Source organism: Labrus bergylta, chromosome 21 (assembly GCF_963930695.1).
Source record: "Labrus bergylta chromosome 21, fLabBer1.1, whole genome shotgun sequence".
NCBI lineage: Eukaryota > Metazoa > Chordata > Actinopteri > Labriformes > Labridae > Labrus > Labrus bergylta.
Genome location: NC_089215.1, coordinates 9,294,279 through 9,312,448, shown reverse-complemented (window position 1 = coordinate 9,312,448; position 18,170 = coordinate 9,294,279). Strand labels below are relative to the sequence as shown.

Here is an 18,170-nt window from a genome sequence, read left to right as displayed (position 1 = left end):
AACCTAATTTCTTAGGGGGATTAGCAAATATAATCAGGCCTTTTCTCCAAGTCGTCACCTGCTTATCGACATGAATATTACGGGGAAATTTAGCAGAACACAAGCCTTGTTGGATGTGGAAGAAAGCAATACATGCGTCATTAATACAAATCACAAATTGAAGTGAGTCACTAAATGGATTCAGAAGTCATTTTGTGGTGAATGGCATTCAGAAAGAATAGCTTAAATATGCACATACTTAGTTGCATTCTAATAAAAAAAACAAAAATCCTTGCTACAGAGACAAAAGCACTCCCCCTTGTATTACATCTTCAAGTTAAACATGTTGCAGACAGAGCTAATGAATTGTGTTATTTTCACATTTAATACCTTTTTACATGGGGTTTTAAAGGCAGTGGAGTGAACTCATTTACAAGACTCAGTGAAAAAAGGAAACCCTCGCCTGATGAGGAGCCTCCGTGTTTAAAAGGCTCCAATAACTCGTAAGCCCCCCTTCTCAGTTTTTTTTCTTCCTTTCTTTTTATACCTTTTTCTCTCCCTCTGCAGATTTCCTTAAGTGGCTTATGTGAATTGCAATTGCCACCATTGAATCCCAGAGTATACAGAATACATTTCTTCCCGGCCGTGACCAGCTAACAGCGCGTTGAACTTGTGCGTGTGGTGATGGAGAGCTTTCACACACAGCTCTGCTGCGCCGTGGGAGTGTAGCCTGACCCAAAGCTAAGCCCCCAGCCAGAACAGCCTTCCATCAAACTCACAACACTGCCCTCTTATCTATTGGCATTTCTGTCTGATACAAATAGCAAGACGTGATATAGTTGGCTACATGTCATATCTGGCATTGTACTATGCTCTAGCTACACCCCCCTCTCTGTGAAATATAATGCTTTTAACTCACCAGCTTTTTGCCTCAGCTCTTTTTTTTTCCCATCTGTAGCAGAGACAGAGACCAGTGTGTTTGCTCGTCTTGGCCAAAGGCCAAAGGCTCTTTCTGATATAATCCCCACCATCGATCAGACTTTGTTTACTCTAACATGGTTTCTCTTCCCTGCAGCAATTAGAAGGCAACCTTCCACCTCCTGCTCCTCAGACTAGCTTTATACGTTTATTTTTCCCCCTAAGTGGTAATTTTTCATGTTGCGGCTAAGCTTTAAGAAGTGTGGGTGTATATTAAGTAATGGATACTCCTCAACCAGACTGACATGTTGTGTAGCAATTTTTTTTGTTAATGTTCCTTTGTCTTTGAAGAGGAGAATTCTCCTGTCCAGTCCCTACACTGTATTATTTTAGGGATGATTCACACGTTTCCTTTGTAGCACTCCACATCCTGTGTGTTTCATTTAGGCTGCGCCACTTCGGGGAAAAAAAAAAATCGGAGTGCTTTGAAAATGTAGATAAATGGACGCGGCTGCATGAGCTGAGTTTGACTCTCCTGGTCGTCTGAGAGGCTCTCGTCGCGATAAATCAGTCGGCAGAGTGACTGGACTTCACTGTGGTCTCGGCTAAAGAGGTTTAGAATCCACATGGAGAGGACCATTTTGTTTTATTGGTAATATGTGGATTAAAAAAGGGTTACAAAACAGTGTGAGTGCTTGTTGAATTGCTTAAATATTAACAAGAACTTAAGAGTTGAATCTGAAGTTTTACAGAATAAATAAAAAAAGAGTTGGAGCAATGAAAACAGGAAAGTGTTGTGCCTTTTTATAAAAACACTTTCTATTTTGGTAAATTGTTTAAATATGTGCCGTTTTTCAGAGGAACCTTAAGCGTTATATCAAAGTCATTAACAGCTGTTACGTGTTAAGTCTTTTAAAGAGCTGTAAAATGTGTTAGTTTGACTATAAGTGTTGTTATTGGCATCATTAACATGTTTATTCTGAGATAAAAAGACGTCTTTAAATGATCAGAGCCTGAAGTTGGTCTGCTTCTTTAAAATGTTCATTTAAGCCTTTTTAACAGAACTTCATTATGAATATGTAGAATAGCATCACACAGTTATTGACTTTAACTTACTTAGCTTAACTTTGCTTTTTTGTTGCATTATCAAGATAATAAATACTTCATTATGCATTAGAGCATATTTCACTGAAGACTTATCAACTGTAAACTATTTTTTTCACAGCTGCTGGATCAAATATATATATATATGTATATGTATATATATATACATGTGTGTATATATATATATATGTGTGTGTATATGTATATGTGTATATATATATATATATATATGTATGTGTATATATGTATATATGTGTGTGTGTGTGTGTGTGTGTATATATATATATATATATATATATATATATATTACCTTATTTATGTTAATAAATTGGGCAGCAGTAGCTCAGTCTGTAGGGACCAAACCATAGGATCGTCGGTTTGGATTAGGAGCCATAGTGTGGCTGGTTATAGTCCTGGTACGGAGGTGCTAGGTCACTTCCTGAGTACTGTCAAGATGCCCTTGAGCAAGGCACCAAACCGCCACCAGCTCTGGCATGCTCTGGCATGATCCCTGTGTAGCAGCTAAACTCTGACATGTCTCCACTAATGCATGTCCATGGGTCTTGTCTGTGCATGTGTGTGTATACCAGGCCTATGTATTTAGTAGCATGACTCGTAATAACAGAGTGATAAATAAAGTTTATACAATTAAATTGAATTGAATCCATTTTTTTAAGAATTTGTCAACAGGGCATAAACATAAGATCATTAAGATTCAGTGAACTCAGTAAGGCATAAATCTAGCTGTGTGTTCAGCATGAAATAAACATAGTTGACTGTAAATCAGTGATAAGTAAACAGCTAAGAAAAGCATGTAATGTATTAATACTAACTACAGGAAAGGAGACGCTCCCTGAAGTACATATTTACATATTTGTGCTTATTCACATAAACACATAAAAATAGTTTTTATTAAGCCTTATAAGACCGTGAACTTTTATCTGGCACTTATTACACAAGGACCCTGCTATGAAGTGTGACTAAAAGCTTTTTTTTAACTTAAATACACATTGGACAAAGATGTTTAAAATGTGTAATCATCCAAAAAATGTGCAAACATCCTCAAAATGCACACAAGAAATAAAATATCAAAAAAATGTTAGCGCTACATTCCTAGCTTTGTCTAAAACTTGACTTTGCATTGGATAAATCCAAACGTATAGTAGCACTGGTTCACTAACACAACACGACATCTTCATGAAACAAGTCCCCGGTGTTAATAGGTCCTAGTTTAGCCCCTCTGAAGGGAAATATTAACCACCCTTCAGCTAATAAGTCTAGCAGTCAGAATTCTCGATGGCAAGCGGCGTGCTTATGCCTCTTACAAATTTGAATTGAACATCTAACACGTTGCTTCACCCTGTTACTTGTGCTTTTGGCAGACAACACGGACGCCTACAAGCAGCATCTGAGTTTTTTTGATTTTCAGGTTTTGTTTGATGCTTAAGAAGGACTTATATTTTCTAGCTGTGATTAAATTAATCTCATCCTAAGATTTCGTTCTCAAGTGGGAGCCGCTCTTGTTACATACAGAGCGAGTATTTGAGGGGTTGTTGGGAGGGAAATGTCTTTAAAGCCCCGTTGGAGAGCAGCTTTCAATCACTTACAGTACAGGAAGAGCTGAGTTTGACTTTGTATTAATGTGTTTCACAGCCAATTTCTAGTTTTCACAAAAATGGACTTATTGTGTTATCAGCCACAGAAACAAGAGTCTGTATAGAACTCGTTCTTTTTTATAAACTCCTCCTCTTTGCATGTTTATATCATCCTCTTTACTAAATATATTTCTCCCTCTCGGCCTGACTGAAAACAACGAAAATCCGACTTGACATCATCACGGCACCAGGAAGATAAAAACATGTGGAGTGAATAAACAAGCTCTAAAGTTTCCTGGCCTCGACAGTATTTCTTAAGCAGTTGTCATTTTATATTGCCATGTCAGTTTTTGCATAATTCCACGCTGCATTGGCTCGGCCTGATTTGATTTAGGACCTCCACTCTCAAGGAAATTGGGCTTAAGGTATGAGAGTTCACACTTCTTGCCTGCAGGCGATTGAATTTTTTCAGCTTGATTTTTTTTTTTTTTAGTGCTGTTGCAATGTTGGTAGTGAGTGTTCAGACCGTGTCGTGTCACCGGGGTGCACAGACGCTCAGACCTTAGTTTGAGCTCAGTAGGTATTTATTACTTTGAAACTAGAACTTGTAACATTTATGGACAGATGTGAGCATTCAGATCTTAAACAAGATATGAGTCCAGTGTTTTGACCTCAACAAATCATTCTACGTAGGACATATCTTTAGGCTCAAAACATGTTATAAGTCACAATTTTTTACATGTAAAATTACAATTGGATTGTCTGGTCATTCAATAATTAATCTATAATATGAATAGTCATTATCTGCTTTGTAGTTTGATGATTATTCTGTTAGATTTTTCAATAGATCATAGGTAGTCTCTCTTTATAACAGCAAGAAATCTCAATATTTCAGTGATTTTTTTTTTACACTAGAATTACTGACACTAAAAGTTTTTCTCAACAGTTTCAGAGGGAATTCATGTTTTTTTTTATGACAAGAAAAGACTAATCAAGACTCAAATACATTTCTAAGAGCTGTCAAACCGATGTAAATCATGTACAACAAAATGTTCTACATGATCAGAATTAAAGGCACAGCGCGCCTATTTTACTCTCAGGTATCTGTTTGCAAGTAGCAGAGAGGATTGTTACTCGAATACTGTTGTGTGAACTTTGATTATGTCATCAATGGATTTAGTCTTGGATTGGACTGAGAGAATACAAATTAACTGAGCGTATGTTGGAAAGTCATGGATAGTAACAAGGCAGTGTTCATGGAAAAAGAGGACTTTGAGAGCAAATTGACCCGCCCAGTATTGGATAAACTGCTGTGATTGGCCTGGACATGACTCAGGTTGTTTTTACGACAAGTTTACCTGAACGGGACGGGCAAAATGAAGATGAGCGTGCGGATGCAGCTTTGTCCTTCGCTTAGCTTGACTCAAACAAGTAAATAAAGGTAAGGGAAGTTGTGTCTCTTGTGGGTCTCTAAACTTTTTACGAGTGAAAAACTAATTTGCTGTAGTACTACCACCCCAAAAAAAATCATCGAAACAACCTAAAGTGGCAATTTAGAGACATTTAGGTGTTCATGCGTGTTTGGCAAAAGATCTATTTTTGTTTGTACTTTTTGAAATGTGCTGTAACTTTTCACTCTATATACTCATTTTAAATTCAAATTCGACGATTAGGGAAAAAGCTGTTGATCGCAGTTGGTGTTTTTCACCCGACGGCCGTGATATTACGGTTTCAATTAGATGTTTTTTTTTGTTTTTTTTCTCAACATGCATGAATAATTAAAAAAAAAAAATGTTCTGCCACGTGTTCTCCTCTTTTGCTGGTGCTGAGCGCACAGTCAGAAGTTATTATTAGACTGAATTTAAGCGGCCCGTGTCCTCGGCTCTGAGCAGCGGGCACCGAGCTCCTGCATTGAGTTTGACAGCCTTCACACAATATTGTGCAAGGGCGCTCCCTTAGCTTCTCATGCTGCTTAAATGTAATATGGCAGATGGATAGTATTTGCAGGGAGAGCGGGGGTCTCACCCTCCCTCTCACTCTTTTTTTTTTTTTTTTTGGACGTCTCTTGCCAGTACCTCAGACATTTCAAGGGGGAGAAATATGTATCAAATTAACTCTTAGCAACAGGGCCTCCCAGCTCCCTGCCCTTGTCTTTTCAGCAATCAGAGCTTTGTTATTTTAGTCTTTCAACCAAAACCAAACTGGATTCAATGGCTTCAGCAATTACCTGTAATTTTCCAACCTGGTGCGCTAGCTTTCACCATAGTGCCTGCGAACAGTGAAAGATTGTCTCCTCGGCTCCTCATTTTAGTGTTGGAGCTAAGTGCTGTAATTCATTTACATCCACAGAGTGGCACATTTGGAAATGTTCACTTCCCAGCAGCGGGGATGTCTGCGGAGATTTGGTTTCTGTCTGCGCACAACCTCTGTGTCACTGAAACTAGAAACCCCTCTTCGGCGTCGACACTCTTGACACTGAACCTCTGCTTTATACATCTGACCCATATATTAATACGTCCTTTCAAGCCCATTCTGAAGAGACAACTCTGCAACCCCGACATCTGTTTTCACATCGCAGACTTTTATTCCATTTTTCCACCAACTCGCCCACCCTACACCAACCCCCCCCCCCTCCTCTCTGCTCCCCATCCAACTCTCCAATCGTGTAAGAAACTACAGGAGCTCAACTTGACTCCAAAAGTGGATATGTGTGTTTTTGTGTGCATCAGAGTGATGTTTCCCCTTCAGAGGTACTGAAGGAGAGAGAACTGCTCGCACTAAAATGCTAATTAAGTGCAGTGTGGCACACAAGGACACTTGAGAGTGTATGCATTAGCAAATTTTAACTCCCTGCTAACCAAACAGTTTGTTCTGGGCTAATCTCCCGCTGAAGGAGGCAAGAACAACAGTAGGAACCAGGGAGAGCAGAAATATAGACTAGCTTCAGAGAGTAAAGAGAGAGAGAGGCATGGTTTTCTTTTTCATTACCAAGACAACACAGTTTTAGGAGAAGAAAGCCTCTCCTCTGGCATGGCTTTTTTTTTTCCCCCTTCTTTTTTTTTTTTTTGTTTCATCTCCTCACGGAGGTAACATATGGTATCTGTAAGGGAGAGTCAGATTGCGCTATGCGGTGAATTATTTTGTGGATTAGTATTGGCATTTAAATGCTCTTGGCTCTAAATCTTGTCTGTTTTAGATCTTAAGTACATTCCTTGGCATCCCGCGCTCTCCGCTCAGGCTGGCCTCTTCCCCTAGCCAACACATTTTTTGAAACTGTGGAGCTTAACAGGAGAGCAAAAGGCAGCCATTTGAAAAGACCCTGGAGCTGATCTCAAATTACTTTTAGTGAGATACCGCTCAAATCAAACCAATTCTTCTAATGTTGCGATTGCCAACAAACCCTTAACCTCAAAGTTGAGGTTTGAAACCTTTTTTTTTTTTTCCCTACCCGATCCATTACTTCACAGAGTGGAGGCGTCTGAGGTTAATGTAATTACGGTCCCTGATGGTTGTACAAATTGCAGGCTGGTAGTGTGACACACGCTCCCCTCAAGTGCTCTGTGGTTGGCTCTAATGTCTTGTTTTATCCTCACTCATTAATACGACCTTGGCCAGGTATGTTTGGTTACTGTCACGACCTTCCAACTGCATCTATAGTTCACAAGAGAGACCTTCAAGACATTGGGGGACCATATCCACAAGCTTTAAAACCGGGTGATATTTAAAGGAGAGAAAATGTCGGCGAAATAAATACTGCAGGCGTTTGTAAGGGATGTCGTTGCCCAGTTGTTAAATCCAGCGTTTGTGGCACATTTATGTTGCCCCAGAGATCCTGGCTGACATGATAGCCCCTCTTCCCTCATCTCCAAGCAGCCTTTAAAAAAAAAAGCCCTCCCTTCTGTTTCCAGTACAGTTGGCCTCCCTCCAGAAGAAGTGGATGAATTCCTAGATGTCTGATAAGCTTCACCAGAACATGATTCTTAATGGAAAGGGAAGAAGAAGACGAGGCAGATGCTATCAGCGCGGTTGAATTGCCTCGCAGTCAGATCAAACATCTTAAAAGTGCCAGGAATGCTGAATCATGTCACGAGGTTGTTTCTGATTTGTCTCCTCGCTTTCTTTTTTTTTTTCCCCCGCCCTCTTTCTCTTAATTGAACTTGTTTCTAAATGAAACCAACTGGCCCTTTCACTGCAAACAAAACATCATTAGCATTGTGAAAATCCCAGCTGCTTTCTCGCTCGTTCTCCTTTTGAAATGAAAAGCCTTCAAATGAGCTCTTTTCATCCTTGTCATTTTTTTCCGCCACTCAAGGCACTTTGCGACACCATTAATCACTTACCTCGGTTTGTTTGTGCGCTTTCTCTCCCCTGTTTATCGAGCCGCAGACCGACACAGATTCCCCCCCGCCCCCCCACAGCCACCCCTTCTCCACACGCGCCCTCGTCATGTGTGACGGTCTTGCTCGTCCCTGCGTGTTTGTGTGTAAAACAGCAGGACCCTTCAGGAATCGGGGGGGAGTGAAATATATCTCGCAACACTAGCGTAGCGTGCCAGAGGTGTCTTGATGGCGATGGAGTCATACTGGGCTAATGAAGCTCCAAACCTCAGCTATCGATCCACCTCGCAATGGTGCTTTACGGAGATAACTGAGGAGGAGAGAGCAGTGTGTGGCCTCACGCGCGCTCTGATCTGTGTGACATCTAATTCTGTGTAATGAACCCTGTGCACCAGAGAGCATGATGGGGGGCTGTCTATGGTAATGACAGGGGTAGCATAGCCTGGGCAGCTTTTGAAAAGCTTTGAAATACTGCCGGTTAGCACACAGGGCTCTCCTGACACCGAGGACTTTATCACAAGAATAAACTCCCTCATAAAACCACTTGTAACAAAGTCACTTGATACAAAATGATACACATTTTACATCCTGATGAATACATGAAGACTGTCTGTCTGCGTGTACAGTCGCAGTGATCCTTTGTGGTTCTTGCTTGTGTACATTCACATACTTTGTATTTCTGCTCATGTTACTTTTTCTCTTCTGCCTCCGTCGAAACAAGAACAGGGACGTGATATCACAGCATCAATTTGGTGAACAGATGTATTATAAATCAGCAGGATGGCAAACTGTGAGCGGTGTAGCGTATCAATAATGAGGTATGTAGGCTTGTAGCGTTGCATTGTACTAAACAGGGTCAGCGCGCACAGCTAGAAGATTGAATTTTATTGCCCCCGTTTCTTTCGGGCAACAAAGGGCAAGAGGACGGTAAAGCCGAGGTAAACGACAAGCTGTGAATATGCAAGACTTGACCTGAGATTGCACCAAAACAGGAAGACGCATCCCTCCTTGTGTCACACTTCAATCAGGATTCAGTGGATTTAAAACCTGTTGGTCATCGGCAGGAATGGAAGAAAAAGGCATTATCTCATTGGCTTTTTTTTTTTAGGCCTGGAGGCTACATCCACTCGATGCTCTATAGGCATTTTGAGGCAGCGAAACAAGATGCAAACGCAACTCTGACATACATTCTCATGATATAGTGCTTATGGCAAAGCACTAAGAAAATTACTCATTTACATACCCAGCAGACACAGAGAAACATAATGATTTATTTTGTACTTGGCAAGTGGTAGTTCAATATTCACTTTCCCTACTAGTTTTTGTTTGGTCTCCTCAATACTAATCAAGTCCTGAGGGAAATATCTGGCTCTTTAGCTGCTAAATGCTTCACTATGTTCTCCAGCTAGTCCCTAACCGAGCCCGTCTGCTGTTTGGTTGCTGAGCAGGTAAAGTACAGTGGGATTATCAGAGCTTTTTTTTATTTTATTTTTTTACTGAAAACATCTGTGTCCTCCGTCTGGAAAGAACTCTAATGAGAGCAGTCAGACTGAACCAAAACAGTGAAGTATTTTACTGTCAAAAATTGCTACGATGAGAAGAAAGTTGCTAAAAAATCTTATTCTACTACAACCAACCTCCTTAAACATTGTCATTTTTTTATATAAAATAGTGATAAGATCTGATACAAGGAGGTCTTAAGACGTTAAAAAAACCTCATAAGGGAAACTCGTGATGTCTGGCTGCATAAATAAACTTGATTAAGATCTGGGGATTTGATTGCAGTGGCCATAATTACTCTTTTCACTGAAGTGGTGATGTGTTAAATATCCTCCATCATTCCTGAGTAATAGAAAGTGTCAAACAAAAAAACCGCCATGACACAGTACTTTGAGCACTCCTTCTTATCCCTGCAGAATTAAAATAGACCAGGAGTGAAGAGAAAAAAAAAAAAAAAAACCTCTTCCTTTTCCATGACCACCTCTGCTGCTGGTGCAAATGAAAATGCCCTTCCCAAAATAGATCATTTTTACCCTTCAGATGTCCACTTTTATTTTAAGCCTGCTGACATGGTGCCATCCATCACACCCAGCCTTTTCAGATGTGAGCAGCAGCCTCGGGGAAAACACTGATACAATGCAGGGAAAGTGTGATAGCGTGCTGCTGCTGCTGCTGCTGTGTAGCTTAAGACCTCTATGGTTAGATTACCACTAATTTCATCTCAGAGTAGCATTTAGGCATTTTCTTTGTGTGAGTGAAGTGGAAGTCGTTCGTCTTTTTAGGGGTAAACATTGAAAATGGATACCCTGCCTTTCCAACTCTTCCCTCAAATTACCACTTGACACGGCCAAAACATCGCTCCGCATTATTGTCTGCCAGGAAAAAAGCATCTCTGAATGCTTTATTGAATGTTTTGGCTGGATGGAAATTGTACCAAGTGTACCCAGAGCTTTGATCATCTTGACCTGGAAATGCGATAGTCACCCCACTTCACAGAACTCCCTGACACCTGGGAAACTGGATCTGGTATTCTTGATACATGATCTGCACCGCAGCACTAAAGACTTAACTCCTCTTTTTTTTCGTAGACAGCAGGGACCACTGATGGGAACAGGAATTTCACATGGCTCAGACTGAGGCTTTTTTCCCCTCCCGACAGGCCACTGGAACTAGTCCCAACATTTGGTTCCTGGTGGAAAAATGGGCTGTGTGATTTTTATGAACGAGATTCCTGCGTTATTACCTAGACTTAAAACACAGAGATGCACAAAGAGGGCTTTAAATTTGAACAAGAGTTTTTTTGCAGATGTTGTCAATCTGCAAAGACAGATATATACTTAAGAGATCTGAGTCAGCAATTAGACTTTATTTGTGGTCCTATTTCAAGCCTTTTTCAATACAGAGATTTATTTTAGCATTTGTTTTATAGGGTTTCCTGGATTTCTATTGTGGGGACTTCATACTGTAGATGCACTTAACTCACTTACTACATAGAGCTGTAGGGACAAATGGCAGAACCTTATGTCACACAGCGTTTGCCACATATGTAATGGTTGTTATAATTGCGGAGGCGGTCATATTTGCATTGATCACATGCTGAGATTTGTCACAATCTGGCTGGCTCAATAAATCCTTAGGATAAACTCAAATTTGTCTGGCTTTCGTGTAATGAAGGTTAAAATAAAGATTGATTCATTAAATGTTTAAAAAAAAATAAAAAAATGTCTGTCTTGGTTTACTGAAGCATTTTGAAACAAACCTTACTCCAACCTATTACTGGAGGTGGGAATCACAGGTTAACTCATGATACAATTTGAGACGTAATGCATGGCCAACAATAACAATAATGTCACAACACAGAGAATTTAAAATGCACCTCACAAGGTAAAGTGCAGTGTTAGTGTGTTTGTATTTATTCACTGCAATTTGGTGGCAGTCAACTTCTCTTCACCGATGAATAATTGAGCGACAATATATTGCCTGAAACAAAATCTTGTACAGAATACAATAAGTAATTGTAGCGCCTTATTCTCAAAGTGAAGCCAGAGCTCAAGCTAATGGCCAGCAGGGGGAGACTCTACTGTTTGTGGGGAAAAAAAGTGTTGTTTTTTTTGTACCAGATAAGAAAATGTTCCTACTTGTGATCTTTCCTCCATGAGTTTATGGTCTCAGTCGCTGGTTTCAAGTCTTCGTCAATACAACAAAACGTGGATTTTGTCAATCCTGGTACGATTAAGAGTAAAACTTTCAATACAATATGGTATACTTTATTATATACCTTTTTATAAACTCATCACTACCACAGGATCTGTCGGAGTAGATAAAGTTGTAGCTGTGCATAACCATCCTGTCATCCAATTTAGTCACTTCTGAGTCCCAGAAACAAAGATAGCAACAACCAAAATGCAGAACTTAGAGCCAGGTAACCTTGGTATATCATTCAGTACATGAATATTGTCCCAATGGATATTCCAAATGACTTGCATGTAATTTCTTGACTTGGCACCATGGTTTCCTTTCAGTAAGGTAAATCCAAAGCATCTAGCCAAAGTGGAGTTGATCAGGGTATATTTGAGCATCTCATTGATATGATTGATTCATATTTCGTTTTTGTATAACCGTTCTGAGCAATGTAATGTGAAGGCAAAGGCATTTGAAGTGAGTGAGGCTGGAAGTAAATTACACAGAGCCAGTGTGTGATTAGAGAGGCCGTGGCATGGCTTTTTAAAGTTCACCGCCTCTCAGGATATTTGATCGAGCCACCAGCCTTTGATCAGTGTTAACATTGCGGTAACCACGACAGTTTATTTTCAACTACCAAAAAAAAAAAAAAAAAAAAAAAGACCATTTGTGTTAGAAAACAATCTCCCCTTCCTCTGACACGTTGGCACACCGCAAAAGGAAAATGTCAGGGTCAGTGATGGGCCATTAGCCCAGAGTGAGGAGCTTTTGTGCTCTCAGGTCCGTTTAAAACACCTTTTTAGCCCTGGACAGATGGTACTGTGACACTGCAGCTACAGGCGCTGACCTGGGTTTTAACTTGAAGATATTTCCCCCCCAAAAAAAATCCACAGGAAATGGAGCCCCGCAGAGGAGCAAGAAAGTCTGCCTGGAGAGTGAATGACAGCATGAATGTGTAATAAAGAATTCACCTGCATAGCACTGATGTATTGTAATACCCTTGTACATTTGATTAAGTACAGAGTCACCCTCCATTCATCAGCATTACTCGCTTTTCTTTTTCATAGAGGTCGCTCCTCTGTTGCTTTCAAATGTCATCGTGCTTTAATGGGAACTGCACTGTAGCCCACAATGGAAGCTTTTCAGCGAGATTAAATGTATCACAGTGCTGAAACTTTCCTTTCCTCTCTCCCCCCTTTGCCCCTATTGTGACACGGTGGTTTTACAGAGCAGCTTGTTGCTGAAAAACAAGGTTAAGAAGATCAGTATCAAAGGAGGAGTGTTTTTGTGTGGCTTGCCGGAGAGTCTCGCTTCAGGTTTCCACCTGAAACACAAAGGTGTTTTCTTACCTGATTTGTATTCATTCACACAATGAGTGGACCTGCCTCTCTTGTTTCCAAGTAAGGAGAGTCCAGACGAGACTTTTGTTTGCCCTATCATCGGATACGTGCATGTTGCTTCCTCCAGTACGAGCCTTGGAGCCCAGCCACAGGCTTTGTCCTAGATGGATTTTTTCCTGCCCTTTTTTCCTCTGCTTTGTTGCTCTGTGTATGTTCTGAGAAACTATTTCAGATAAATGTTTCAGCACTACAGCTGCTTTTTTTCCTCTCTCCCTTTTGGCTCCTGTGTTATTTCAATAGAACCAAGTTTTGTCACATGAAAATTGCCTTGTCAGACTCCAGAACCCACAAATTAGCAGTTTCAAGTGTTTTAGTTATAGTAGCCTGTAGTTCAGTCTATTCTGGACCATATTGTGCTGTCAGAACACGGATTAAGCTGCACTTACGGCGCTACTGTACAGATAAATCTGCTTGTTTCAGTTACAACTGTTAAAACCGTAGTATTAATACATATTCTTCTTGTTTTCAGGGTTTCTTCCTGACTGTGTCCCCGGAGTCCATCCTGAAAGTGGCGAAGCACGCCTCAGATAACAACAAAATCTTCTGCATGAACCTCTCGGCTCCTTTCATCAGCCAGTTCTTTAAAGAGCCCTTGATGCAGGTCATGCCCTATGTCGACATCTTGTTTGGCAACGAGACGGTAAGAGCAATAACACATCTGTTCAGGCCTCTTTAGACCAATTTGCTTACTCATTGCATTGATTTAAATGTGTGTCCATGTGTTTTATTTTTTTATATGTAGGCTTTTATTTATCGTAAGTTTTATTTCATTATCTAGGTTTTATTGTGTAAGTAAGGTATTTCAGAAACCTGTTAGATTGAATGTCAAAACACAGGCCAATAAACCAAACCATGCCATGTTCAATGCTGCAATAAAATATTTTTACAACATTACAAATTGGCCATAAAAAATTGTTTATGAGCCCATTTTTAGCCATACTAGCTGCGTGTGAGTGGATATGTCAGTGTAGGCCTTAGGTCTAGTTGGCCCAACAAGCTAAACTAAGATGGCAAATGCATCAAACCTAATAGCTGCTAGAGTCTGCATGTGAATATGAAGCGTGTTAATATTAACATTTAGCTAATTTAGCTAGCGAGCGCTATACCCTTAAAGCTATGCTAGTTGCTCTGAGGTTATGGGGCTTTTAGCTAGCCAGGCATTATCTTGTTTGTATCGATTGTCTTGAATACATCCCTAGGCATCATTATTAATATGTATATTATTCTTCTCACCTTTTTATAGTCCAAACACAAGTATGAATAGCCAGTTGGACTAAAGCTGCACTGCTCTGAACCAATAAAAAGTGGTTGATTTGAATGGCATTCTTTTACAATCCTTACATTCCTAGTCAGGATTTAGGGTTTCTCCTTAAAACCTTACTTCTGCAAAAAGCCAATCAGCGTTTATGCTTCTGTGAAATGCAGATCCAAGAGCTGGATACAGTTAGATACTTTGGGATATTTCCCATCATTGAGACAATGAATTCAAAGGAGTGTTCAGTCTAGGTAGAGGTCTACAGTATGTGCCCTCTGAGTGCTTTATAGTTTAACATTACATCCTCTCACCTTGAGCAAAATCAAAATGCCATGTCCACTGTTTCATTTCACTCATTGGTCTCATTTCTCTTCAGTACCCATTTAACTTTCCACTTATCACTGTCCCATAAAGAGATGAATAGGAATTAGGCCAGTAATCATTCATCTCAATTGCGTCACCATTTCATGCCGCTTGATCCATCGATTTTTCGTTCTCGGCTCAGTGGAAGCGAGTAGCCGGCTGGAGGTCAAGCTGTGGTCACAGACCGTGGTGCTGCTGGGAAGTATCCTCTAACAGAGCAGCTGAGCTTGACTCGGAGGCACCGCCTGGACAAACTCCACCTTCGGCGGGAGGGGTAGAGAACAAGAGTGGACTGAGCTCGGCTCCCCACTGCTAAAGCTAAGAAACAGAGCCCTGTCTTTTGGTTTAAAGATGGGGTCCACAGACGAGGACAGAACTGGAAGAAACTGCTCAGCATTTGAGGATTTATTGCCTTTGCTGACTTCAGCTTTTTTTTCTCTCTCTTTTCTTTCCTCTCCTAACATAAAACCTCCTTTTTTACATATGCGCCCCTCTCGCCTCGTTCTCTCCCTTCTCTGGCTCTCTTAATTGCTGTGAGGAACGATTCTGTCTCCGAAACCATGATGTAGATTTTGCAAGCGTTATGTATTTTCAGGTGGGTGGTACTGTAGCTGTTTGCTTAAGAAGTTTGCTCACACCTCCAGTCATTACAGTTTAATGACTCCGGATAATTGCGATGTATGTTTGTTGAAGGAGATTATCTTTTTGGAGGCTCTGTCAGGGCTTGCTCTCCGGATTTGAACCCCGCCAACATAGGAGATTTGAAGTGGGAAACAGAGCAGATATTCAGTCCTCAGCTGCCTCAAGCAGTGAGGTCTTCTAGGGTCTATATAGGACTAATGCCTGTCCAGAGTGTTTTGACTCCTTTTTGGCCTTCCTCTGTGCTAGCCGCTGGGAGAGAAGAGGAGGGAGGGCACGGGGAATGACTGCTCATACAGTCGAGCCGTGGACCTCCCATTGTGCACAAGCCAGACAAGGTTGGCGGTCATGCAGCGGTGCATGGTGAGTGACAGGCAACAGGGCTGCTTTCGCCTACGCTCGCCCATCCAACACCCCCCCCACCCACCCCCACACACACACACACACACACACCCCATCCCCCCTCAGCCGTTCTCTCACCCTAACTTCCATCCCCCAAAGTGATGGATCAGCCTCCGCCCGCGATGCTTTCATAACAAGTCAGTGACAGTCAGGATCATGCAGACTGACTCCTATAGCCTTGCAGAAAGAGCCATAAGGGAAGGCTAATGTGTCTGCCTGTCTCTGCCTCCCTCTCCCACACTCACTGAGTCACGATACAGAGCCGCACACTCTTGGGGAAAAATATGTTTTAAAGCAGCTCTCACGCTTTTAAAAAGTGACTAATACTAATTTTGAGCGAGATTGACGCGTATGACAACGGCTTGTGATTGACTAGGATCTCATTTCAAATCAAATTTCAAATCCTGAAGAGTCATGCAACACCACAGCCCCTAAAAAAAAAAAAATGTCAACAGCCTCTTTTTTTCCCGCCTTGTTTTGGCCTTCTTCTGATGTCGAAATGTTTCTGACTGAGTCCACCCTTGCTGCTGTAACTCAATCCTGCAGGTACTTGTTTTGAAACTGGGCATCAGCTGGCCCTCCCCAGCCTACCGGCAGCCTCGTACTTATGTAACAGTCTCCCATCCGTCCTTTAATTGCTGCCTTTTTGGGGCATAGTGTAGTGTCTGTTCCTTTTACTAGGTGGGGGGAGGAGAAGGGGGGGGGGGTTTGAGAGGCTAACGACGGCGTTTCTTCGTTGCTAGGGCCTCTGAGATGGAGACAGACATCAGACGCTACTTCACTTAATTGGCAAACATGTCGTGTGATAACCTGGGAACAGTGCAGGCTTTAATTGAGTCCTCCTGTGCTGTCCTCCTCTGACTACCTGACATGGAACCCAGGGCATTACATTTCCCTCCGTTTAATGGCTGCAGTTAATTAGGCCCGAATGAGGGAATCATTACCGCTGGAAAAACCACATGCCAGTGGATTCGCCGATAAAATTAGCCACAATTTGCTTTTGCTATTTGAGCGTAAGAGATAAAACCACACAATGGCGGGAAAGGATTGGACCATTACTGGCGGATTAGTATTGTGGAATATAAGACGTATCATAGACAAATGGAACGATTAATCAAGGCTCAATTAATCACCCTGACTGATGTTTTTTTTAAAGCAAGGATTCATGGCTTTCTCAATTTAGACCCTTTCCTGAGCATTTTTTTTTTTAAATCTGTACAATTCTGCTTCCTTATGAAACCCACAAGGTGAGGGCCTTTATTCCTGCCACATAATCAATACCCTACTCCCTTCTTGCTTTCTTGCCATTAACATCATAAACCCTCCCCATAGAGGAGCTCTGCATGCCTTTCCTTCCCCATCCAATGCGGCTCTACACTCAGAGGAAGCTTATTTTTATGGGTCCCAGCACCGTCTTCCAACAGGAGACAGCCATTGTAATTGAATACTCAATAGGTGAGCCATTTAACAAAAGTGGAAATGGCATTCGGCTGTGTATTAATGTGCTTTGCCGAGGCGAAAGGAGCCATCATTATTTCAATGTTCAAGCTGTTTTAAAAGAGCATTTAGCCCGCCGTCTCTCCAGGCCATGAGAGCAAAATGACACGGATTTCTTCCTCCCCTGTACTTTGTGCGAATGTTCCTCCTCGCCTAATATTTTGAATGGTTATCTCGCTTATTTTCCCCAATCCATCCCTCAGCACCTCTGCATGATCTAGGTGGAGGGATACAAGCAGCTCTACAGAAGGTTACTGTCATGAAAAGCCCCTCAGGCGTTTTGGCTCCCAGCCCTATTTTTCTCCATCTGCATGCAGTGTGTGTGGGGCGGCGGGGGCTCTAATGATTTTTCCAGGACAGGCTGAAGTGGGTGTGCAAGTGTGTGTGTGTGTATATATATATATATTTATGTGTGTGTGTTTGTGTGGATGGAAAAAAAAAGTCAGACGGAGGAGATACATGGGTAACATGGCGTCATTTCTTAACATCTCTCCAGATTCATCATTTGGCTTTGTTTGTTTGAAAGACTGCTTGGAAGCCTTATCTCTGTGGCAAGGCCTGTGGCTGTTTATCGCCTCTGTGACGTGTGCGTTACCGGGAAAGTGCGTGCTCTCTGCTGTCAGTATGTGTGCATGATGGCAGGTTCACTAAAGGCCCCTTAGGGTATGAGGGATGTTCTCTCTTTCTCTCAAAAAAAAAAAAAAAAAAGAATAGGAGAAAGAATTTCCCCTTGACAGCTCACCCACAGCGGACTCGAGGTGTACGTCTCGGGGAAAATATCCCTTCTCTCTGTGCCTAAAACAAAGAGATGTGAGAGCCAGATTAGCGTATTACCGAAACAGCTTTTCCTTTAAGGCTCTTCTCTCTCTCACACACTCTCTCTCTCTCTCTCTCTCCTCCTGTCAGAGCTGTCTGCAGAGAACAGCGAAGAACATGAGACATTAACCTCCATGTGTTTATTCACAAGGCCCCACAGGCCAACTGGGAGGACGAACACAGA

At 41.6% G+C, this 18,170-nt stretch overlaps 1 protein-coding gene across 2 annotated transcripts in view; it reads left to right on the top strand.

The window, feature by feature from the left end:
* LOC109992994 (adenosine kinase) overlaps positions 1 to 18,170 on the top strand; it is a 117,943-nt gene that overhangs the window by 70,105 nt on the left and 29,668 nt on the right. For both annotated transcript variants that reach the window (XM_065949602.1, XM_065949603.1), the window contains exon 7: positions 13,484 to 13,654. In XM_065949602.1, the coding sequence (XP_065805674.1) occupies positions 13,484 to 13,654 (171 nt within the window). The remainder of the gene's footprint in view (positions 1 to 13,483; positions 13,655 to 18,170) is intronic.